General features: G+C 45.7%; 3 protein-coding genes across 11 annotated transcripts in view; 1 reads left to right on the top strand and 2 right to left on the bottom strand.

Annotated features, from left to right (window-relative positions):
• The window catches only part of tmco4 (transmembrane and coiled-coil domains 4), a 109,258-nt gene extending 103,469 nt beyond the window's left edge, over nucleotides 1-5,789 (top strand). For 2 of the 3 annotated variants that reach the window (XM_070860315.1, XM_070860316.1), the window contains exon 14: nucleotides 3,890-5,789. In XM_070860315.1, coding sequence (XP_070716416.1) covers nucleotides 3,890-4,276 — 387 coding nt within the window. In that variant the 3' untranslated portion in view covers nucleotides 4,277-5,789. Of the gene's footprint in view, nucleotides 1-3,316; nucleotides 3,420-3,889 lie in introns of those variants that run through there. The other variant, XM_070860317.1, reaches the window with a different exon arrangement.
• Nucleotides 5,790-7,607: 1,818 nt separating this feature from the next.
• On the bottom strand, nucleotides 7,608-11,719 carry htr6 (5-hydroxytryptamine (serotonin) receptor 6). The gene is made up of 3 exons (XM_070860723.1): nucleotides 10,997-11,719; nucleotides 9,685-9,843; nucleotides 7,608-8,042 (listed from the first exon to the last, which is right to left on the bottom strand). The coding sequence occupies exons 1-3, from the start codon at nucleotides 11,717-11,719 to the stop codon at nucleotides 7,608-7,610; spliced, it is 1,317 nt and encodes a 438-aa protein (XP_070716824.1).
• A 6,368-nt stretch (nucleotides 11,720-18,087) lies between these two features.
• nbl1 (NBL1, DAN family BMP antagonist) overlaps nucleotides 18,088-25,306 on the bottom strand; it is a 29,133-nt gene continuing 21,914 nt past the window's right edge. For 6 of the 7 annotated variants that reach the window (XM_070860952.1, XM_070860948.1, XM_070860955.1 and 3 more), the window contains exons 2-4: nucleotides 20,954-21,145; nucleotides 19,314-19,425; nucleotides 18,088-18,688 (exon numbers count right to left, since the gene is read on the bottom strand). In XM_070860952.1, coding sequence (XP_070717053.1) covers nucleotides 18,461-18,688; nucleotides 19,314-19,425; nucleotides 20,954-21,141 — 528 coding nt within the window. In that variant the 5' untranslated portion in view covers nucleotides 21,142-21,145 and the 3' untranslated portion in view covers nucleotides 18,088-18,460. Of the gene's footprint in view, nucleotides 18,689-19,313; nucleotides 19,426-20,953; nucleotides 21,146-25,255; nucleotides 25,289-25,306 lie in introns of those variants that run through there. The other variant, XM_070860951.1, reaches the window with a different exon arrangement.

Here is a 25,306-nt window from a genome sequence, read left to right as displayed (position 1 = left end):
TGTTATTTACCCTGGGAGGTGACAGAAAAGGAATGCAGAAATAGGTTATCTATCTGTCTAATGATTGAATCTCCTTTAACTAACATTTGCCTTTTCTCAACTATCATTTCTCCTTTCCTTCCCCCCCCCCCCCCCCAAATCCCCAAACACCCCCCTTGAGCCATTAGCCTCATCTGTCATAATATCTAACACTATATCCTTGTACAAAAGCAAAATACTGCAGATGCTGGAAATCTGAAATAAAAACAGAAAATGCTGGAAATAATCAGCTGGTTAGGCAGCATCCGTGGAGAGAGAAAAAGAGTTAACTGGAAAAAGTTAGAGATATAACCGGGTCGAAAAAGATCAGGCTTGGTCGTGATGCCTCCTCCCGCCGACCCCCCCACCCCCTCAATAAAATAGCCACTTAAGATGAGTGACTCGGCTCACACATGAAAAATGCCGACTTGAAGGAGTTTGGACAGCGTTTGTGGCACTGTACCACAGCAACAATTGATGGCTTCAGGAGCGGGCAGATAAGAAGTACAAAGATTGATGATAGAAGTTAAAGACTCCCAACTGTTTTGGTTTCCAAAAGTAAAACATTCACACTTTGCCGCTGGTCACTCAATCTGTCAGTAAACAGCAACAAAATCACAATTGTTCTTTCTCATAATCACCTGAGTCATACAAACCTTGGTGTAAGGTATTTGTGAAGTGTTAACATCTGTGAGTTGCATTAAGTATGGTAAACAAATTGAATCTAATATTTAGACACAGAGGGAAAATTAAGACACTTTCTAGCCAGTTTGTTTTGCAAATGAAATAATTAGTTAATTAAATGAATATAGCAGCTTGGGGAAATAGGATTCAGTCTGTGTGTGGAACAGCTTGCCTGCACGCATCACTGAAACTGTCATCACAATCTTTCAGTCCCTGTGGCAATCTTTAGTGTCTTTCTATAAAACAAATTTATAGAACATACGTACCGAGAAAAGACCATTAGGCCCATCAAACCTGTTCTTTCCACAGTCCATGTACAACCTACCCTACCATGGACTCTGCCCCACCCATTGAATCTCCTTCTTCGGCCTATGAACAAACTACTTTATCATGGACACACTACCCAGCCATTTAATCTGTTCCATATAGCATGTACCATCTACTCTCTCATGCACTCTAACCCGCTCATTTAATATCCTAGAAAATTATGTCTAAATACTCCACCTAAAGACAATCAAACTGAAGTCCAGAATATTCAACCATTCTCACATGAGCACAATTCAATCCTGACCTCCTACCCTCACCAGACAGTATTCCCCGTTCCAACAATACCAGAAGCAGTGTATGCCCTGGCTATTTGATCACCTCAGTCTGTATGTATCTCTATAACCTCCATCCCATTCCCAAGCACATTGTTCCAGTTTTTATTTGTCAATCTGATAGAGATCAGTGAGCATTTCCCATCAGCTGTAGCCCAAGTCAGACCTCTAACAAAACAATTCAGCAGATTACAGTTTTTCACTAATATATTTGAAAATGTTTATCCGAGGTTTACAGGAGCTTGATGTCACATTCATATACTCATCACAACATGGCAAAGATTTATGCAATAGTGTGTATGTTGAACATCATAGCCATTTAAGTAATGAAATAATATTCTTGTCATAAAAGGATGTAACAGATATACTTTGTAGAAATGTTTCAGGAGTGTGGTATTTGAATGCAACATATACAGTTTGACATTGGCAGTTTAAAATAGTATACATAATGCTCAGGTACTGTTTTTTAAAGTTGTGTTTAGGACTATTTTTCCTTACCATACGAGGCACACTCTGTTTTCAACGTTATTTACTTTTGTACAACTTTGCTAACAGTACAAAGTTTTGAAATGCCCAGAGCTTTCGAGACATTTGAAAAGTTGGCAGCCAACTGATTGAAATTCATGTATCGTTGGCTCTTCAGAATGTCCTTAGGGATGTGTGTGTCTGGACCAGCACTGCTGAGGAACATGTTCCATTATCTCTGCATGGAGTCAGACATAGGTAGCACCAGGCTCTAGTTAAACACTTTTGCTTTTTATTGTCTGTGCCACATTTAATTACAAATTGGCTATTTAATATCATACAGCAGAACTGATGACTCAACACTGACACAAGTATTTTGTTGAGTCATCTGTTACTAACAGTTTAAATTAGTAACGCAATTCTGAGCTCGGGCAAAATGCTGCGAGTTCAACAAAATTAATTTCCAATATACACATACTTGTAAACCTCCATAAAATCCACCTCCTATATCCTGACCTACACCAAGTCCCACTCACTCATCACCTCCGTCTTCACTGGCCCCTGGACCCCAATTGATCTCATTCAAAGCCTCACTCTCATCTACAAATTCCTCCGTAGACTTGTCCTATCTTACTTCTGCAGCCTCTTCTAGTTTTGCATCCCTTCCCATGCCCTCTGCTTCTCTGTCTTTGAACTTCACTGCATTTCCCCCCTGGACCCCACTCCACCATTGGTGGTAGGGCCTTCCACTGTCTCTGTCAACACTGGAATTTACACCTTAAACCCCTCCCCATCTATTTCTCTCTGCCTTTCGGAGACATCTTCATTTTGACCAAGCTCTTGGTCACCTCTCTCAATTCTACAGCAAAGGCTGTTTGTTTCCTTATGTGAAGCACCTTGGGATATTTTTCCACCTTGTTGATGCTGAATAAATACAAGTTATTTTTGTATAAACCCAGAGCAGCAATGTAAAGGAACTAATTTGTGTTCTTGAAGCAAACGCAACAGACTTTGCCTTTAACAGTTGTGAATATTGTATTGTGGGTCAATTAACCAGACATAGGCATTTGGCCTTAAGACACCATGACTATAATAAATATATGCTGTTACTGTACTGTCAGCACCAGATAATCCAATATCTGGACTCACATCTGTAAGTTGGCTCCAGACGCTAGGTACCAGAGCCCAGCCAGTGCCCCAGAACTGTATCCCAGGATCAGTCAGTGCTTTCAAAAAGGATGTTCCCCAGGATGAGTGTGTGCTTCAGGATACAAGGGGAGGAAAGGAGATCGAAAAAAAGAATAAGAACACTAGCTGATGGTACCTCATTAAATCCATGATACTTTTCCTTTCCTTTTTTCTAGCAATTCATTTGCAGGCTCTTCCAGGGAGCTTTGTATAACCTCCAGCTAAGCAGTGATTAGGTCGCATTAGAGCTGGTGTAACCTTGGAATGTGCCCACATTCAGATGTCAGTGTGATCATTCTGTTCTTAGACCAACAAAGAACTTTTGTTTTTATTTAAATGGCTCAATATTTCTTATAATGCAGACATACCCAAATATATGAAAATACGACCACCTCGGCGGGGAAGGAGGCAAGCAGGGTCTCTTTCGGAGCAACGTAAAACACGACTTCAAGATGACACAGCACAGGTGAACGTCCAAAGCAAAGTCAACCCTCTCTCTGTGTCGGGTCTGGTAATGCTATACCTGAGCCAGCAGATCTGCAGTACTCCAGGGCACTGTTGATGATTGACTAGCCTGGCTCATTAACGGAACCTGAAAAGACAGACCTGTCACTGGAGGTTGGAATTCTTCCCACTCGCCTCCAGGTAACCCTTCAGATCCAGTGCACTAACAAATAGGGTAGTCAGAGCTGGACAAACAAAAAGAAGCTTAGTGTTCTGTGCTGGTAAGCTGCATGGCTTCAAACTTTAGCAGTACCCTTGCGCATATGTGGGGATCCCAAACCCTTGGCTGTACCACCCTGCACCTAAGCTCTCTGGACTTCAATAAGTGGTGCATGTCCCATGGGGAGTGCGTATGCACTCTGTATTAGGCAAAGAGTGTCCACACACACAACTGTTTCATCTGTGGAAACATTTTTATTTTTGTTTTGCAGGTAAATGGACATTTAGATTATATGAAGCAAATGGACACAATATTAAAGACTATAGGTGTGAAAACTAAGGAATGTCGCTTGGAGGACAAATGGAATATTAGCCCCATTTTTAACACTGGTAAGAATTATGCAAAAGAAGACAGAGAGGCACCTATCGATGACACAGAAATAAATTCTGCGGGGAAGAACAAGTCACAAGCGGCCAATAATCAGCCCTCTGATTCCTTGGGTGATCTTTCGGAGACACCAAGAGCAAGCCAGCACTCTTCTGGTACAGAAGATCTGACACCCGCAGTGCAATCCACACTTTGTCCTTATAAAGACAGACCTGTTGCTCACGGGTTAGTATCTACAGCCTTTGAGTTCTCCAAAGACAAAGAGAGTTAACTACAAATTGTCAATGGTCTTGACAGTGCTGGGGTCTCAAAGCAAATGTTTTCACCAAATGTATTCAAATTCAAGTACAATGGACGGGTACTTCTGAGAATCTGGGGGAATGAGTGCCAGAATGAGGAGCTGCTGCACACATCATGCTTGGACCAGTAGATAATTGGTGCCTTTACTCTGTGAAAAACTTAAGAGTTAATTAACGAACAGAATTTAATATTGGCCTGAAATAACATTTAATAAAAAGCTTGATAACATCAGTGTATTAGAAGTGAACTGTCAACAAAAAGGTAACTGGGTTTTCTATCATTCCCATGTTTTCCTATTCTGCTGATTCTAACTTGGTTTCTGAGTCACTTTGACCCCTGATCTGTGCTGAGTTAGCTGGTCTCAGTTGGGATTCTACAGTTAGCCTTGGTGCCTTGGGTTAAGAAGGGGGGAAATCAGGCAGGGTTCCTAATCACTCACCAGCAACCTCTGCTGGAAATTGCATTTCTGTAATGACTTATCACATCACCAGGATATCCCAAAGTGCTTCACACCCAATTAGTTTTGAAGTGTAATCACTGCTGTCAGGTAGGGAAGTATCCCTGTTTGTGAATGTCAGGGGATAACAGGATCAGGCTTGACTATAATACATCCATTTGAATATTCTGATGACACACTGTCAAGGTTCATGTAAGGAATAACACTTGGGTAAGGAACAAGCTAGCATCCATGAATTTATACACCATAAATTGGTGTTTTCCGAAGAGGAGTGAAGGTGCTAGGGTACAAAAGATCCTTTTGACATCATAAATTTCTAGCTTGAAAGCATAGAATTCCTGTTTACAAAAGATGTGTGATAACATTGAATTTGATAGGACACCAGATAATATCATTGAGAGGAAATAACAGCTAACTCTAGTATCAGTGTGACATCACAGAAAACTAGTGACAGTTAGAGGAGGGGACAGGACAGCAGATTGTAAGTAGCAGTGACCAATCACTAAAGACTAATCAGTGAGACAGAAGACAAGTAAAGAGATCAGCAGACTACATTGATTGAGTGGAAAGAACAGATTATATCAGCGAAACTGATGTGTTGATTTGCAAAAGGTGGCGAAATAAATGTTTGGACTTTTGATTTTAAAAGCAATGCGGACTGTGAAATTCAGTGATTGTATTAATATTCAGTTGGAGAAGAAAGTTTGACTCTATTTGTATGGTTGGGTTGACCTTTGGAGGGCTCTTTGCACATTTATTAGAGGCAGTTTGATTCACATGGGCAGCCTGTCAATTCTGTACCTCAGCCATGGACTTCAGTGCCTATAGTACAATGAGGATGCACTCTCCTTGCCATGATTTTGCTAACAGTCTTTGATGAAGTGTGTATGAAATTTGAGATGTGTTGATGAGACTGACTGATGTATGATCTTTTGAGTTGTGCAGTTCATCTCAAGTGTGAAGACTGCACCAACCTGAACTATATAGATGGATAATTGTTTCTGACCTATAAAGTGATTTATCTCTATCTGTTGCTCAAACCTGGCATCTGATTAATGGTTTAGGCCCATCTCATCCTTGACTGTCAGCCCGCCACAGAAAGCAGAGCCCGCGTTCCATATTTTTTCAGAGGAATCTGTGTAGCATTTCCCAGTGAGCTCATTAATCCACTATTAATTTTGAAGAGTTCCATATGAATGACGGGTAAGAATAATTCTGATATAGTGATGCATAAAGGGAAAGAAATAATGAGAAATTATAAAGAGAAAGATGGTAGAGCATCGTTCTTCCCCTCAAGCACGATAAGTTTCGAGTTGTGAACATGAATGAACCACCTCTTTCCTTGTGGGATTCAAAGAAATGCATCAAATGTGACTGTAACCACAAGGTGGCAAATACAATGAGGTCAAGGAGATGAAGATAGTGAGGCTGAGTGGCAATTACTGTAATAAGCAGGTATGTTTTACAGTATGCTATTGTAATATCAGTGATTCATTTTGAAACCAGAGCCTTGAAATTACTGTCAGTGATAAGTTGACAAATGTTTAACGCATTCATACGACAGTCTTTTGTCTGATATTTTAACAGAGGTCTTTAAATAAATGGGTTTTTAAACCATGCAGGGGAACATTGCACTGAAATTGTGAACTTTCATTTGAAAGCTCAAAAAGCAATAGTATACTAGCAAGAAACAAAATCATGTTAACATTACTGCAATGTACATGATTCACCATTGTAATTTGGCCCAGCAAAGTAGAGCAAATTCAGTGGGGTATATTCTCTCTGGGCTATATTCTCTCAGTGTATAGTCTATATTCTCTCAGTGTATAGTATCAGGAATGGGTAAGTGTGGACAATGGAGGAAATTTAACATGAAAGAACAAGAAAAAGACACTTTCTACCCACTGGGCCTTTCTCGCTCCCTCTGCGGCTCCGTCCTTCCCCTACCCACGGGTTTAATGGTGGATTGCTGGATATTACTAAGCGACCAGGCTGCACTGGATAATAAGCAGAGTGTCCTTTATAAACTGATTTACCTGACCTATCGATACGAGTTATTAACGTATCCGGAACGAACCGAACTGTGATTTCAAAAATTGAGAACGAAGTATTCATTGTGTTTAAAGCAGAGGGAATTTCCTTGCATAGAAAAATGTCAGCGTCAGATTATTGTAGAATGAGGTCCCACAGTCCAGCGGAAATCTGATGTGGGGAAGGATTAAACCCCAAAATATTAACCTGCTCTTTATCTCTCAGACTTGCTGTATGTTTCCAGTGTTTTCTCTTTATTTCAGGTTCCCACGTTCCTGTGTTTTCTCCCGCTGGTTACCTTTTTTTCCTATGTTTTTACACAAGGAATTTTGTGGCGTTTTTAGTTTTCCGGGAGATCTGAGAAATTAATGAATTGTAATGATTTTCACACAAACACTCAATATTCATTGCCAGATTGGAGCAGCGGTTGACTAATCCAACTTCCAAGATTCCCAGCTCTATCCCATTGGGGTGGTGGTGCTGTCTCCTCCCCCCATGGAGACATTGTCTCTGCAGCCTAAGGGGGGGGGGGGGCACTGCGCTGTCCCGTTCTCCTCCCCCCCCCCCAACCCACAGGGGGGGGCGCTGTCCCATCCCCCAGCCCACGGGGGGGGGGGGGGGGGCGCTGTCCCTTCAGCCCACTGGCTGCACTCTATGTGGAGCCTGGTCTCTAGTCCAAAATGGAGCATTGAGGTCCTGCTGTCTCTAGTTGATTGTAGAATCCGCTGTCTCCAGTCCTTCGCTAGTCCATGGGGGACAGGGGTCTCCAGTCCATTGGGTGATATCTGACTCTACCCCATGGAGGGCGATAGCTCTAGTCCATTGGTGTGTTCAGCTGGTTCACCTGCAGTTCCTGATCAGCCTGCTCCAGATCAAAAAGCTGTAGTGAATCCGCCCCCGTGGCCTCCAGGAACTTGTCCTCGCTCACCTTGTGTTCCTTGCCGGCAGGGAGGAGGATGTGGTCGTTCGCCTGGAGAACGGACTCACCAGAGTCTGTTTCTGGCCGGAGGGCCAGCATATTTCTGAGGGACAGCCCCAAGCGAGGGGCGCTGTTGGAGTTTCTCATGGAGAAGGACACGACACTTGGCCGCCGGTCCCACCATCGTCGGCAACAGGGCAGGTATTTGGCCATGGCCCGTTTGAAGTCCCGCATGAAGAGCGGGTAGATGATGGGGTTCATGGTGCTGTTACAGTAGCCGAGCCAGGTCAGTACATCAAAGAGCAGGGCTGGCACACAGTCACAAACCGCCTGTGGGCAAGAGACAGACTGTTACAAGGCAGATAATGGCAAAATACAACAAAGTAAAGCAACTTCAGTGATTCAGCTCATCATCCTGAGAGAGAACTGGGATCGCGATGAAATTACAATGCAGTGATTCAAAATTTGTAAAACGCAGCCTGGGATGGAGCAGCAAAAACTAATTCGCTCAGGAAAGTTTGCACATTCTAATCGGGTAAATCAAACGATGGAAGTGGGTTACTGACTGATACCCAGATCTGGGAATGACCAAGCTCAAACCCAGCGTCATCCACCAATACCAGAGAATGAGAACCTACCGACCTGAAATTGCTGTGATTTGGGGCCATTTCGAAATATATTTTCAGAAAATCTCATGTTCTTTGCAGGAGGCTGAGCTCCTCGGATCCTGTTCAATATTTCCGGCAGAAATGACAACTGCTAATGATAACCTCGGTTCGAGATTTAACACATTGTTGTGAAGACTTGGAAATCGCTCAATTAACTGAGAATCCAGTATCCTGGGTCACGTGTCACTTTGCTTTTAGAAACACTGACGATAGTGAAAATGTGTTTGTATGTATGAGAGAAAGCCACAGGAGAAAGATAGAACGAGACAGAGACAAAGACGGAGCGAGAGAGAGAAAGACATAGTAACATAAAGAGACAGGCACACACAGGGAGAGGCACGGGCAGATTAGTCTAGACAGGGACAGAAAACAAGACACACACCGCGTGAGAGGGAGAAACACACACAAATATACAGAGAATGCTAGGGAATGGCATTTCTCCCAATTTTGACCAGAGTGTAAATTAATCCCAGGTATAGTACAGCGTGGGCGTGGCTAAAGTTCACAATGCGAGACCTTAATATAACCCTCCCACAGTCACTGGCTGCTGGCTCAGTCGGGTTTATTGTTGAGCTGTCTGTGTGAGATTGGTTCGTCCAGGCCAACCTCCCCAGCATTGAAGCACTGACCACACTTGATCAGCTCTGCTGGGCAGGCCACATAGTTCACATGCCAGACATGAGACTCCCAAAGCAAGCGCTCTACTAGGAACTCGTCCACAGCAAACGAGCCAAAGGTTGGTAGTGGAAATGTTATAAGGCCTCCCTGATAAAGTGCAGCATCCCCACTGACACCTGGGAGTCCTTGGCCATAGACCGCCCTAAGTGGAGGAAATGCATGGGGAGGGCGCTGAGCACCTAGAGTCTCGTCGCCAAGAGCATGCAGAAATCAAGCGCAGGCAGCAGAAGGAGCATGCAGCAAACCAGTCCCACCCACCCTTTCCCTCAACGGCTGTCTGTCCCACCTGTGACAGAGTCTGTGGTTCTGCTATTGGCCTGTTCAGCCACCTGAGAACTCATGCTAAGAGTGGAGTCTTCCTCGATTCCGAGGGACTGCCTATGATGACGACTCTGGACCCGCACTTATTAGAAACTGGATTAAGGTTGGTCCAATTAGGACCCTTCCCTTCCATCTAACACAGTGAAGAGGCCAGTGGATGGAATGGGTTGGCCACCAACTGGCTAAAGAGGCCACAGAGCAGCTTTGCAATAAATGAGAGTTCCCGCTCAGGTTATCTCAGTACAGAGAGATTCCAGCCAGCGGGAGACTTAGGATGCTCATCCTCAGCTCGGAAACATGCTCACCTGTGTAACATTGGCCACAAAGAAGGGCAACCAGGCCACGAAGAACATTCCCAGTAAAATTCCCAGCGTCAGGCTGGCTTTCCAAGCCCTCTTGCTGTGTTTGGCGGTGAATTTCCGACTGTCGCTGGTTGCCGCTGACGGATTGACAGCTCCCTGGGCCTGGAAATAAGAACAGGACCTGAGCGATCGGGGCTTTGGGACCGGGACATCTTCATTGGGAAATCACTACACAAAACCCTGCATTCAAAATACTCAATACAAACCATGTTCTCTGTCGGCGTGTCCCAGTCCCGGAGGGTATGCGGTCATTTTGTCTGGAGATTAAATCTGTGCTCCAGGTAGTTTGTCAATTAATATTATTTTGGAGCTGTTTTTAACTGAAATATTGCGTTAAATAATTGGCAGATTCGCCAACAAAATCCACTTTTTTAAAAAAGTGTTGGGTATTTCGCCCAATCGTGTTGTCAGACTTAATTGTGAACACGATGGAGAAACAAAACATTCGCGCCCCGCCCCCCCCACAAAAAAAAATACAGGGAGCCCGTGCCCGGAGTGTCCGGGAGAGGGTCCCGGGTCGCGGCTGGTTGTGGGTCCAGCCCGCAGGGGGCCGGGGAGAGGAGGGTCTGAGGGCGGGCTCTGGGAGCTGTCTGAGGTGCTGAAGGTAACGCTCTTGCTCCAGCCTGGCGTTGACCGTCAGTCCGAAGCGCCGATTGGAATGGATCGGAATCCCATTGCAATGCCCGCCGAATAACCCCTTACATTGACCCATAACGCCTTACATTAACCCATAACCCCTTACATTAACCCATAACGCCTTACATTGACCCATAACCCCTTACATTGACCCATAACCCCTTACATTAACCCATAACCCCTTACATTGACCCTCTGGCTTCAGCTGGCGGTTGTAAATAAACCACAAAGTGAATAAACTGAAGCCGCGTCACCTGCAGTGAAACGGGTCTGGAGACTGTATGTTCCTATATTACAACAGTGACTCCACTCCAAAAGTACTTCATTGGCTGTAAAGCGCTTTGAGACGTCCTGTGGTCGTGAAAGGCGTTATATAAATCCAAGTCTTTCTTTTTAATATCAACCTTCTCGTCCCCCCATAATAACCCGTCCTTGTGACTGACCATCTCCTGTATGAGGTGGGAGCGCAGTCTGGACCTTGTCAAACACTGTGGGGCCATGCCCCATGCCCGGGACCCCATCACCCCATCATCTCTCGCTCTTTACTGCTGCCCCGGGGGTTCCTCGGTCGGGACCAGCTCCCATGCTAGTTGGGAACAGTTGGCAGAGGCTCGCTTACCTGCACGGGGTCGTCAGAAGTGGTGGCCACGTTTGTGGTGAGAGAGGCCACTTGCAGCGCTTGCTTCCTGGCGGCCAGCAGGATCCGGCAGTAGGTGAAGGAGATGGCCACAGACGGCAGGAAGAAGGTCAGAGACGAGGCGATGAGAGCGTAGGGGAGGCTGACCAAGAGCCGGCACTGAGCCGCCTCCACCTCGGGGGTAGAGTTGAAAGCTTGAGCTTCGAAGTCCATCTCATGCCAGCCCATCTCAATGGGCAGGAAGGAAGCCGAAGCGGCCAGGGTCCAGGTAGTGGAGATCAGAACGAGCGCTCGGCAGGAGGTCATCCGCAGTTTGTACTTGAGTGGGGAGATGATGAGGAGGTACCTGTCCAAGCTGATCACACACAGGTTCAGGATGGACGCGCTACAACACATCACATCGAAGGAGTACCAGACGGAGCAGAAGCCGCTCTGCAACACCCACCTGCCGTACAGCTCGTTCAGCATGGCCGGGGGCATCACCACCAAGCCCACCATCAGGTCGGACATGAAGAGGGAGACCAGGAAGTAGTTGGAGGTGTTGCGCAGGGAGCGCTGTGTGAAGATGAGGAGGATGAGCAGGAAGTTGCCGGCGGTGGTGAGGAGGATGATGAGGCAGAGGAACGCGGCCATCCACTGGTTGCCCTCCGCAGCCGCCCGCTGCCCCAGCTCGGTGGCGTTGCCCTCCGGAGCCGCCCTTGCCATGCGGAGAGGCGAACGCAAACAGCAGCCGCTCGCAGATCCGACTGGGAGGGGGGGGGGGGAATCACCCACCGCCGCTGGCAGCAGGGCAGAGCCGGGCAGTGGGTGTGTGGCTGGAGGACACGCATGCAACAGTCCGCCCTGCCAAGGCTGGCACACCTTGGAGTCAAGCTGCACACGGTGTCTGCTTTCCAATCGCAACTGCGGCTCGTCAGTGTGGACAGGAAAGCGATGGTAGTTACTCAGAATCCACGCGAAATACTCCAACCCACAGAGAATCAGTGAGCAGCGCTGTGCACAGCAGGCATTCCGAATTCCCTTGTAACCCCTTCCATCAAACTCACTGTTAACTTAGTCAAAGCTTTGATCTAGACCACCGCCATCTTATGGAGAGATGGGACAAATTGGCTCAAGGATGTTAATCCAGGCTGAAAGATATTCATTCATAAATAGCTAAATGAAACTGGTTCATTCCCAGGGATTCGGCGCGTTCTCCTGTCTCACTGGTCCACGGGAGGAGTGAGTGATGGGAGGAACTTACCGCTCTTCAATCCACACCAGTGTCATCAATTGAACAAGGCGAAGTGTCAATTGGTCTGTGACAATTTACCCACCAAACCACAGAGTGAGCAAAGTCACAATCAATAGAACAAGAAAAACCACAAGATCTCAGCCCCAGGAGATTTCCACAGCCAACTGCAAACGCAAACACAAGCGGGGGTCAGACTTTCTCCACTTCCCTGTAGCTGAGGTCAGGTTCCTGATTCCCCTCTAAAAAAAATAACGTTAAACAGCGACTGGCGCTGATACAGCACGGTTTGGTGTAAGCGCCTCCGATTCTGCAGTTCTCCAGGTATAAGCTGGGGACATATTCAGGATTCCCGCACATTATACAGAATGCTCGCCCTCCCAGAACATGAAAGCAGCGGCCAGTCTCACTAATCGGCGGTAACGCTGCCCAGTTACCGACTAGTCTGCCCTCCCTCCTCTGCCGATTCATCAGTGTGGGTTTGGGAAGCACATTAACGCGCCTGTGGGGGATTTCACCGCTCCAGGATGAAGCGGGAAGTTTGAAAAATACGAGAATGGAAAAGCTAAGAGTTGGGAGGGGAGTGGCGATAAGGGGAATACGGTCTGACCGCTCCCTATCCCACAACAGAAGGGAAAGTTCCCATTTACACCTTACCCCCTTTCATTTCTCGCCCCCACCCCTTCCCCGAAGACTGCTTGATGCTGGGGCAGGGGCACCAGCTTCCCTCCAGTGCTTTGCCTAAGAGACTATTCTTAGATTCTAAACAGTGAGCACCAGGAGCTGACAACTCCTCGGGACATCAGAGCAGACTCCGGTCCTACCTCACCCTCCCTCCAAATTTCATTTACCATTAGACCTCACTCGATAGTCACTGAGATCGAGACCACTGTTCAGCTGCCTCTGCCACATGCCTCCCTTCCCCTTGCCCACCAAGCCAAGCTGCCCCTAACCCATATCTTTCTCTAGTCTATCTCCCATCCTGCACTCTCCAAGCTCAGCTTGTCAATGGAACCCACCACCTGCCCTCTCGACCCTATTCCCACTAAACTGTTGATAACACAATTTCCCTTCATGGCCCCCCATGCTAGCTCGGGTACTGTTCTCTTCCATTTAACACTGGATGTTAGGCAGTTCTTCTTTTCCCAAACAGTTGTGAGCCTCTGGAAGACATTGTCGGCTGGTGTGGTGGATGCTGACACTCTGAACGTCTTCAAGAGGGAGCCGGACCAGTTCCTGCCTGGGGCAGAGATTGCATCCTATAGACGGCAAGTGTCATTATAAATAACACTTGGTCCCATGTGATCTCCTGGACTGGTCTCGATCGCCTGAGGGGGTCAGAGAGGAATTTCTTTTCCCTCGTTGGCCCTATTCTTTTTTTTCTCTTTTTGCCTCTCGCAGATCACATGGCTGCAAGGGTGCATAGGAGGTGGAAAGATCTTTTCCTGCCCATCAATTTTGTATATTCGTACTTCAAATCTGCTGTCACCACCCCTCCTCAAAAAACACCCTTGGTCCCTCTGTCCTTGCAAACTACCGCCCACATCTCCAACCTCCCTCCATGCTCATCTTTTCTGCAACTCTAATCTCTCCAATCCGGTTTCTGCCCCTGCCACAGCACTAAAATTGCCCCAATCAAAGTGACAAATAACATTCTCTGTGACTGTGACTATGGTACACTATCCCTCATTAACTTTCTCGACCTCTCTACAGCCAGTTGACCACAACATCCACACCAGCTCCTCCATGGTTCAGCACAGTGGGACTACCCTCATCCAATTTCACTGACCTATCCAGTCATACCCAGAGAATCTCCTGCAATGACTTCATTTCCTGCACCTACCCCATTACCACTGGAGTCCTTCAGGAAATTACCCTGGGCCCCTTCCTATTTCTCATCTACATGCCGCCCCCTTGACAGCATCTTCAGAAGAAGTGACATCAGGTTCCACATGTATGCTGCTGACATCCAGCTCTGTCTCATCACCAAATCTCTTGACCCCGCCACTGCCTCCGTGTTGTCAGACGGCTTGTCTGACATCCAATACTGGATGTGCTGCAATTTCCTCCACTTAAACATTGGGAAGACAGAAGTCATTGGCTTTGGCTCCCAACACAAACTGTTCCCTTGGCACCAATTCTATTCCCCTCCTTGGCCACAGACTTGGGCTGAACCAGTCTGTTCGCAACTTCGGCTTCCCATTTGGCCCTGAGCTGAGCTCCTCACGGAGACTGCTTATTTCCACCTTCGTCACATTGTCCGTCTGGAGGCATTACTGGACCAGGAGCCAATGTCGGTTGGGGTGATGGGTGAATGGAACTTGGTGCGAGTTAGGATAAGCATAGCAGAGTTTTGAATGAGCTCAAGTTTACGGAGAGTGCAACGTAGGACAATGGCTAGGAAAGCATTGGAATAGTCGAGTATAGAGGTCACAAAAGCAGAGATGAGGGTTTCAGCAGCAGATGAGCTGAGGCAGGGTGGAGACAGGTGAAAATATGTGATCTTGGTGCTGGAGAGGATATGGGGTCAGAAACTCAGCTCAGGGTCACTCATACAGCTAGAGGAGGGTGTCATTGACAGGCACTATGGTGAAATCTAAGTATATTCTTTTACTATGAAACAATGTATGAGTTTCTGAATTGACTGCAATTACCACAATGGACTATCAACTAATTAGAAAGGCAATGCTTTGTTTATACTGAAAAATTGCCCTGCCTGAATAATGAAAATTACACATCAATTTCCTACCCAGTAAGAAAAAATTAATTGTATTTATATAGCAGCTTTTACAACCCAAAGCGCTTTATACCCTATTAAGTATGTGTGATGTGTAGTCCCTGTTGTAATGTAGGCAATGCAGCAGCCAGTTTGAGCACAGACAAGTAACTAGGGTCTGCATCCACACCAGGTAATTCCACATTTTTAACTTCGCTCCACAATAAGGTGGAAATTAAGCTCTCACAAACAACAATGTGATAATGACCAGATTATCTGTTTTTTTTTTTAGTGATGTTGGTTGATGAATAACTATTGGTCAGGACACCGGAGAGAAATCTGCCGCTCTTCTTTGAAATAGTCCAATGGCATCGTTTCCTTCCACCTGAGAGAGCAAACGGGGCCTCGGTTTAATGTCTCATCTGAAAGATGGCACCTCCAACAATGCAGCGCTCCCTCAGCACTGCACTGGAGTGTCAGCCTAGATTTTGTGCTCAAGTCTCTGAAGTAGAGCTTGAACCCACAGCCTTCTGACTCAGAAGCGAGCATGCTTCTACTAACTCATGGTTGACATCAAGTGTAGTCCAACTATGTCTTTGTGAGCTGCATGCCATGGAGTTCTAGGACTCACAAAAAAGGGTAAACAAATGTGGATATCTCTCTCTCTCTCTCCATGCTTATGTGTAGGACTCATCTGCGAATCAGTCAATAGCACAGAGAACAGCCTTTTCCAAAGTTCCAGGCCATGAAATTCAAATGGGACAAACCAAGGAATAAGAAATATAAACAGAGATAAAAGCAGAGTTACCAGGGCTTTGTGGCTGGGTAGCCAGAGTTCACAGGCCACAGGTTGAACAATGTAGTGCAGGAGATGACATCAATTTAGTCACCAAAGTCCCATGGAATCCCAGTACTCAACTCTCCATTTGCATCCAGCACAACTCCACTCACTAATGTATACAACAATGCGTTGCATGGTGTGGATGCAGATGCTCGTTACTTGAACTGGTGAGAATTAGTATTAGCTGGGTACAGGTATTGCTGTATACAAACAGTCAACCTTTTAGTGAAATGGCATTTGAAGCTGTGCCAAGTATCTCACAGGTTAGATGTCAGAGAACTCCAAGGAACAGTGGCTCCCAAGGATAGCTGTTGTAAACTAGTTTAATCAGCAGACTTGATAGAACATTGCTCTCGAGATAAGTCTGCAGTCCTCGGATAACTCACCAACTAGTCATTCTTTACATGCAAAGCTGACAGTGAGCATTATCAGGCTATTTGGCCACTGGGGCCATCATAGTGAAGTCCAACTCTATTCCTCACCCACTGCCCATAACGTATGCTTTCTGCAAGGACCCCTAGATGGTGCTTTGGAGCATGGCTGAGTTTTTTGTCTTCCCTAATCAAGAGGCATTGAGGCCAATTGTAGCACCCTTACCCCACCCCAGGTGAGTTCAGATAAATCCCCATTTATAAACAGCTCAGGAGACACCGCAGGCTCGATTTTAACTCTTGGGTGGGAATGCAACCGAGCTAGAGGCTGTACCCATCCGGTAGCAGCAGCAGGCAGGCTTGGCCGATTGTAATGGTCGGGCCTCATCAGCATGGCGCATCCCAATATTCCCAGAAAGTCATCAGGAAGTGGCTACTCAGCCATTAAAATCAGGCAGCGTCCGGGGTCCAGGGGAATGGTCCCACCCTGGCACGTGCTCCGGAAGGAAAATCCCAGTCATGGGGGTGGGGGGGGCGGGTAGCTTGGGGCAGAGGAGGCCCAGCGTTCCCTGTGGGTCCTGGAGAAGCACATCTCTTCCAGCCCTGGTTGCTTTTTCGGTCAGGTTTTCCCTCACTCGGGCCTCAGGTTACAATGGCAGATAATGTCAGCGGAGCCCAATCTGCATATTTAAAATTGCAGTGGGCCAGATCAGGCAGGAATGGAGTGAGCAATTGCCATGCTCCATTTTAAACAAGCGAGTTAAATTTGACCACTGCATCTCTGAGTTTAACCTTATAGATTCACAAAAGGGATTCACATATAATCCATCAGAATTCATCAACAGTTTATAAAAAGAATACAAGTACAGAATTTGAGCAGAAGAACACAATGGTATAAAACAAGATAGGAACTATTTACCCCCTCCTATGTTTCTTTCCACCCTCACTCCCCCCCCAATCGCCTGCCCCCTCCCCTTCATTTTTGCCTTTCATTCCCTCAAGAAGAGAGTGATTCTTGGTGGATGCAGTTCTATGGGCACCGGTCTCCCTCTGGTATCTCACCCAGGTAGACATTCTTCCCAAGAGCCTGAGCAGTGACCATCAGCAGGCTATTCCATCATGGGGGCATCTTAGCCAAGAACAATCCTGTACTCTCCCGACCTCCACACACATGCACCTCCCAGCAGGGGCCACTGGATAGTGATCAGGAGTGGAAACCTTGACCAAGCTTTTCTCCTTTCCCTGGATTAAACGCTTCAGGCACCCATCAGCCCAAACGGAGATCAGCTAAGTCACCACAGAGTTAGGACCAAAGCTGGAACCTTCATGGTCTGTCTGCCTTAGGGCCCACACTTAACAAACTTTACCCATCAAACCAGAAACTGGTTCACTGCGTTCCAAACTCCCATCAACATTTTCAGTACTCCTTACATGTCAAAGATACACAATCATTACACACAACTTTATCTTAAAATGTTCATTTCCTTCTGAAGTGCTGTGTGGGCGTAGTGTCTTAATCTGTCTCTTTTTCTCTGTCTGTCTAACTCTTTCTCTCAGTCTGCCTCTGCCTGTCTGCTCTGCTTATGTTTCTGTCTGTGTCTCTGCACGTGTGTGTCTCTCTCTCTTCCTCTATCCACCTATCTCTCCATCTGTGTGTGTAATGTGTCTCTCGGTGTATGTGTAGGTGCGTATGCATCTGTGCCTCTCTGTTTGTCTTTGTGTGTGTGTGTGTCTGTCCCTGTGTGTGTGTATCTGTCCCTATGTGTGTGTATCTGTCTGTATGTGTCCGTGTCCATGTGTGTGTGTGTATGTGTGTGAGTCTGACTGTCTGCCTGTGTTTCTTCTTCTCTCTCCTACATCTGCAAAGCCTTTGATGACCAGAAAATTAAATGAAAGGAGGATTTTGAAAACAAGTTTACACAGATTTATAAACTGTAATTTTATATACAAACAGTTATAAGTTTGAAATGGCTACACACAGGGATTTCTGTGGTATAAAAAACAGACTTACTAATTACAGACATTGTGAACCCAACACTGATCACCAAATTCTAATTATAATTTGCTGGATCTTGGTGAGGTATATATTAGTATCTGAATGGGATTCCTGCTTAATTTCTACAACAAATGTCATTCTTTAAAGACTTTCTCCTTAAATAAGTCTGCATGGTTTTTAAAATTTCGTTATATTTTGATTTTCTCTCTAAAATTCAACAAATAAAACAAACTGAAATTTTATACCACAACTTCACGTTTTTTTGCTTCTTGCATCAAAGTCTCTATTTGTCTACTCCTCTCTGCCATGTTCGAGAGCAACTTCCTCATCGTGGCGAATGATCTGAGGGGATTTGACCACTTCTGGGGGAGAGGCCTCTTCCTCATTTAGAATTACATTAAAAAGTTGGGAATCTTGGTGCTGCTCCTTTCCACATGCCTGGCAGCTGCAGTGTACAATTTTCTCCACTAGCTTGTCCACTCTGGGCATTTCCTCATTGCCAGGACATTCCAACTTGACCTGCAATACAAACCATGGAACATCTTCAGTTCAGTATTTCACATTTTTAGGATTGATTTTTTTTAAATGTATTTATTGCTATTTAGAAACCCAGGTGAACAGCCAAGGTCCACAGTGGAGGAGAGCAGAAAGGGTGAAGAGAGGAGGAGAGAAGAAGAGGTAAATCAGGATGCGACGACTAGGCATCCCCAAGTTTGGATTTTAAAAGGCTGCGGATTGCAGGAGGATGGGAAGACTGAGTGACGCGAGGGGTTCCTGGTAAAGAATGAGTTAGAGTGGGAGACAGCGTGATCTGTCCCTGTGTGTGTGTGTGTGAGTTTATTTCCAGACAATGAGGCTGTAGAGTTGGGGTGGGGGGGGGGGGGGAGCTGAGTGTGTGGGATGGGATACTTGGAGCTAAGGAGGGACAACAGAGGAAAGGTCAGAGGCGTGCGGACCATAGTGAGAGATAAAATGGAGAGAAATACGAAAGGGTGCAACACAAAAAATGTTTGACTTTGTAGATGTAGATCAGGTAGGAGAGACTTCGTGGAAGGATAGGCAGCGTGTAATCGGACGGGGAGGCCGCGTGCAAGCGCACGGGGAGGCTGTGTGTAACCACACGGGGAGGCAAGCAATTACTTACAATTTCCCACATGGATTGTGCTGGCATGCAGGAGTCACAGTGAACGAGGGATTCAGTGGACTGTGGAAAAGTATTGGGCACACTGTAGCTGAAACACTGGCCGAGGCATGCTCTGAGGGAGGGAATAAAACAGTTTATATTATTATATCATTTAAATTGATCTTATAAGCAGGATACAGTATTCACTTTTTCTGGCTGAAATAAAACTGGATCAATCCCATCATCTGATAATCAGTGATTATTGTTCAACTAAACCTGGAAACTGAGGTGAGTTGCTCAGAATTTTTGTTTGTTTCTACCAGTTCCCTCACAGCCCCCCCTCCCCCCCTGCCCCCCACAGCCACACGAGATGCTGACTTTGTGATGTGGGTCCTACGGGTGCCAGGAATCCTCTAGTACCTCATTCATGGGGCCATTCTTCACATGTGAGCTCAGATACTGAGTGTTGGCAGGCTATTCAACAATATCTAACAGTTATTGAGCGAATGAGACACTCATAGGCACTAAACCAAAGTAAACAGACCACTGCAGTGTCAGAACCTCACAATGAAACAAGTGCCACAGCCTTTCACATGAGCAACGGCACAACACATTCCCTGTGATGGTGTGATGTTCGAATTATGCCTTTTACAAGTCTTCAGATCCTGATGTTCTAGGAACACTGCAGTCCATCGCAGTGTCAGTGGGTACTGAAGCACTAATTCACATCTCGACTCAACCGAGGGAGCAGAGAAGCAGCCAGTGCTCGCTATGTGCTCAGCCAAGTGACAGGCAGATTCACCATGTCTGTCACCATTGAAGCAACTAACTGAAGACTCATCAATGCCATCAGAGATCCAGCTGCTGGGTCCAAGACTCAATCAGCAACACTGGGTTTTTAAGCCTCTCACTCCTTGCTGCCATTTGGCTGGGATGTTTTGAGTCACTGCAGGAACAGCTGAGGTCCTTTCAAAGGGCAATGTGTTATTTTGTCGACCCACACAATCAGCAGTTTTCAATTCAATGTTGAAACTCAACATTCTCATTCATTTATTTAGTTCTAAATCTCCACTTACTGGAAGTCGAGTCTAATCGCTGAATAACATACAGCCTTTAATCCCTCACCATCTCATGATTTAATTCTCCCAACATATAATTTTGAAAACATATTAAAATAACAGCTCTCAGAAACAAGAGACTATTAGGCCCCACCAGCCCATCCCTTTTGCACTACCCACCTTCTAACTATATCCTTCAATCTCCGCTCTGTACAAATCCACATAACTGTCTCTTAAACCCATTTATACCATCCACTTCGATGACCTTCTCTGGGAAATTATTCTACAAATTGATTACTCTTTGAATAAAAAGGATCTCCCTGTCTTCCCTTCTTATCCCGGAGGGTGGTGAATGAATGGACTGGACTTTGAGGAACATAGCAGGGGCTAACTGGATCCACAAGTTCTAGGGAGAGTTGGATAAGCAACTGGAGAAATAAATTGATGGAGGGGTATGAGAGGTACCATGGAATATATTTCCTAGACACTAGGACTGTCCAGGTGGACCAACATGGTCTTTTCCAGTCCTCTGCACTCTGAGATTTTCATGCAAGTCAAATACAGTTTGAAAGGCTAGTTTAACACATTGATTTTTATATCTACCTGTTCTGGATGGACTTTGACTCACATCCAGTGTGGCCAACTATCTGGGTGATGTTCTTTGCTTCACACCAGGCACTTTTATCAGGAAACAATGCCAGTTTATTGATGGGAGGAGGTGCTGCAACAACTAGAGTTGGAAGCAGAATGCCCAACATGAACCAACACATCATCGTCAACTGCTCCACCATGGTCCTAGAGAGAAAAGATGCCAATTAGCAAAAAGTAGTCACCTCAAAAAATAGCTCAACCCATAGACACATCCACTTGAGAGAGGGGAAGAGAGAAGAGAATGAGAGAGACACATGAACCCTCCCCCAAAAGTTTAATCCATGAGTTATGTCCTTCTGTGTCTTTCTCTCCCTCTGCCCCCCACCCCCCATCCAACCACCACCACTTCCCCCTCCTCACTCCAAATCCAAGAATTGGCCATGATTTCTCCTGTTTCTCTGTACACAGTTGTGCCTCTGGCACTGAAAACCAAACAGGTTGAGAGTTCACCAGGGAAGAATTTCTGAGCACAACTGCAGTCATTCCTGAAGCAGAAAATACAATACATCTGATGTGATGAGGTGCAGTTTCCAATATCACGAGCTTCACAGTGCTGGAATAGAGGACGTGGATTTGGCCAACTTAGCTCCTTCCTGCGATCCCCCCCTCCTAGTTACCATTAGTGTCAGCTGTGGCTCAGTGGGTAGCACTCTCACCTCTGAGTTAGAAGATTGTGGGTTCAAGTCCCACTCCAGAGACTTGAGCACAAACAAGTCTAAGCTGACACTCCCAGTGCAGTACTGAGGGAGTGCTGCACTGTCAGAGGTGCCGTCTTTCGGATGAAACATTAAACAAAGGTCCCGTCTGCTCTCTCAGGTGAACGTAAAAGATCCCACGGCACTATTTCGAAGAAGAGCAGGGGAGTTCTCCCCGGTGTCCTGGCCAATATCTATCCCTCAATCAACATAACAAAAAGTAGATATCTGGTCATTGCTGTTTGTAGGAGCTTGCTTTATGAAAATTGGCTGCTGCATTCCCTACATTACAACAGTGACTACACTCCAAATGTACTTCATTGGTTGTAAAGCGCTTTGAAATGTCTGGTGGTCGTGAAAGGCGTTATATGAATGCAAGTCTTTCTGTCTTTCTTTCTTTCATAAAGGATATGCTGTCTTCGTTCCTGTAAATGTCTCACACCAGCACATTTCAAGTATCTGATTGAGTTGGAATGGTGTAAATGTTCAAGAGCATCACAGTGGGTGCTCAGACAGACTGTTTGAGGCTGTTGGCAACCAACACCCAATGTCATTCACAAAGACAATTTGATTGCGTTAAACTTCATCTGGACCTCATCATCATAGGCAGTCACTCGAAATCGAGCAAGACTTGCTTCCACTCTAAAAGTGAGTTCTCAGGTGACTGTACAGTCCAATGCGGGGAATTACATAGAAAATAGGTCCAGGAGTAGGCCATTCGGCCCTTCGAGCCTGCACCACCATTCAATGAGTTCATGGCCGAACATGCAACTTCAGTACCCCATTCCTGCTTTCTCGCCATACCCCTAGTAGTAAGGACTACATCTAACTCCTTTTTGAATATATTTAGTGAATTGGCCTCAACAACTTTCTGTGGTAGAGAATTCCACAGGTTCACCACTCTGGGTTAAGAAGTTTCTCCTCATCTCGGTCCTAAATGGCTTACCCCTTATCCTTAGACTGTGACCCCTGGTTCTGGACTTCCCCAACATTAATAAGAACATAAGAACAGAAGAATTAGGAACAGGAGTAGGCCATCTAGCCCCTCGAGCCCGCTCCGCCACCCAACAAGATCACGGCTGATCTGGCCGTGGACTCAGCTCCACCCACCCTCCTGTGGAGACTCATTGTATAATGATCTTGATTTCAAAGACACAAGGTTCAAGGTAGAAATTCGGTGGCTTAGCGCTCCATGAAATGATCGGAACAGGGGCGCTAAAGGGTCGCGAATGCCGGCATTCGTGCTGCTCGGCACATTCAATGTGCCAATGGTGCTGACCAGTACCGCCCGGGAACATCGTACAATGCCCCCGGTTTCGACAGCGCAATGATTTTTGTTTTGCGTTGGCCCTGTAGCACTCCCTAGTGGGACCGCCTGGGAAAGCGGGTGGTCCCAGGTGAGGGAAGCAATGAGACAAGTGTGATTATTTTTTTTATTTTTGTGATTTAAATTTATGTGGGGTGCGCAAGGTATTGGGAATGTTTTGTGTGTTATTTTTGTAGATTTTTTTCCCCCCCCAAGGGAAGTCGCTCTTGGGGTGCTCCGAGGCTGGCTCTTTAGCAACTTATTTTTAGTTGCTCAGCCAGCCAGGTGCCCTGAGAAAGGTGTGGAACACCTCCTTTAGCGCTCCGCTCCACACTCAGAGCCCAGCTGCTGAATTTTGTGGTTGCAGACGCAAATCATTTCCCGGCGCAAAATTTACCGTTCCACCGCCATTAGTGCCCTAATTAGCCTCAAACCGAATTTCCACCCCAAGTAGTTACTTGCTAACAGCAACATCAAGAACCTCAACCCTAAAAAGAAAAGAATGGAGAAATTTGACAATCATCATGCATTATCAAAGCTCTGGCTGATATTCCCACTCTACAGTTGTTTTTTTTTGTCTCTCTTTTTGGATTCAAAAGAGACAGAGTAAAGAGACAGAGTAAAACGTAACACAATCACACCCACATCACTCGAGATATATACTGCAGTAACATTAGCATTGAAATTACACTGCAATAAGAGTGCAATATCTCCCTTTGTCCCCTTAGCCCAGTAGGAAGAGGACATTGATTTAAGCATTATTGAATTGTTCCTTCTTATTTTTCCAAAGTTGCAACTTGGACATAGAAAAAGATCACCGTTAACATTTGTCATATGTGAACTTCTTTATTGAGCTTGAACAAGGGGAGAGGTGGAATGGTGATGGTGGGTGTCTCAAAGCATTGATCAATCTGGATTCTGACTCCTTCCTGTGCGAGTTCACCAATGGTAAATGGGTTGCATTATTGCAAAGATAGGTTATACCCTAAATGTCCGAACAGCTCAAACTAATGTTGACTCAATCTGTTAGGCTGTTATCACACCACTCATTTTTTTGGGCAGCCCTTTACAAGATAGATACAGATCAGAAAGGCCATTTGGCCCATCGTAACTCATCCCTGCAGTCTCTGCCTCCTTAAAGTTATTCCAGGGTTTTTTCCCCACCAATCTGTTGGGGAGTGTTGATTACTCTGTGTGTGAGGAAGCGCTTCTGGATATCGCTCCTCAATTTTCTTTTTCCTAGTTTGAACCTGGTCGTGTCTTGGGATTTTCTTTGACCATATAACACAAGAGAAGTTTGGGAGAATTTATATAAAAGGTCTTTAAATGAATGTTTTATTTAAATTTAGCTCAGCAGAACAGCATCATGCTGGGAGTGTAAATTAGACACAGTTGAAGCATTTATGTGGAATAGTGCTTCCCGCACATCAAATCAGGTCGAGAAAGTGGAGGCTCATTGAAAATATTCCAGTAAACATTCACACGTGACTTGTTGGAATGGGTGTATTTATGTGAGCTCGGCCAAGGTTGGTTGTCTGAAATCTAGGCCTAGGCGGATGGAAGCAGCTTTAATTGGCAGCCTGACTGGGTCAATCCCCAAGCAGGGAGAGCTGGGTTAGAGGGTCATAGGTCAAACTTTTGGCTTCCTGTCAAGCTAAAAAAGGAAACATGGATTCTTCAGAGGTGTGATAAGAAAACAAGATAGGGAGGGTGAGAGCTTCCAGCTTAAGAGTCAACTGGTTTCAGGGAAATTATTAATCTTGGATGTGTATTTAGGCTGCCAACAGGGATAATGTTGAGTATGTTATTATTTTCTATGTTGCAAAGTGCATTACGTAATTGTTAAATTTCACTCTAAAAATTACTCTGTTCATATATCATATATGTAAAATAAATCCGCTTGTTAACTTATAATGGGCCTCATCCACTAGAGTGTTCTTCAGTCCACCTTTCAGAAGATACAGGAAGTACACGAGGGCCATATGTGAGATTACAATAATCACTCAATGTGCGATTTCATTGTTACGACCCCCAGGTCATGCTATTACAAGGCTAGATATCAGCCAGTACAGGTAAATGTTTGATCGTAAGGATCCGCTTATGGGACAGTGTTGATGCCGAACCCGAGAGAATATCTAATCCAGACACAACATTTAAAACAGTCTCTCGTCCAATTCTCAGGGTTTAGTTTGAATTGGGGCACTTAACCTGACCTGCATCATTCTGTGCACCCTCCGAATCACTAAGTCCCACCTTGCCGCTCTTCCGCTGGGATGGTAGGCCAGTGAATTCCCAGACTGCTCC

This window comes from Pristiophorus japonicus, chromosome 18 (assembly GCF_044704955.1).
Source record: "Pristiophorus japonicus isolate sPriJap1 chromosome 18, sPriJap1.hap1, whole genome shotgun sequence".
NCBI classification, from domain to species: domain Eukaryota; kingdom Metazoa; phylum Chordata; class Chondrichthyes; family Pristiophoridae; genus Pristiophorus; species Pristiophorus japonicus.
This window is presented reverse-complemented; position numbering and strand designations above follow the sequence as displayed.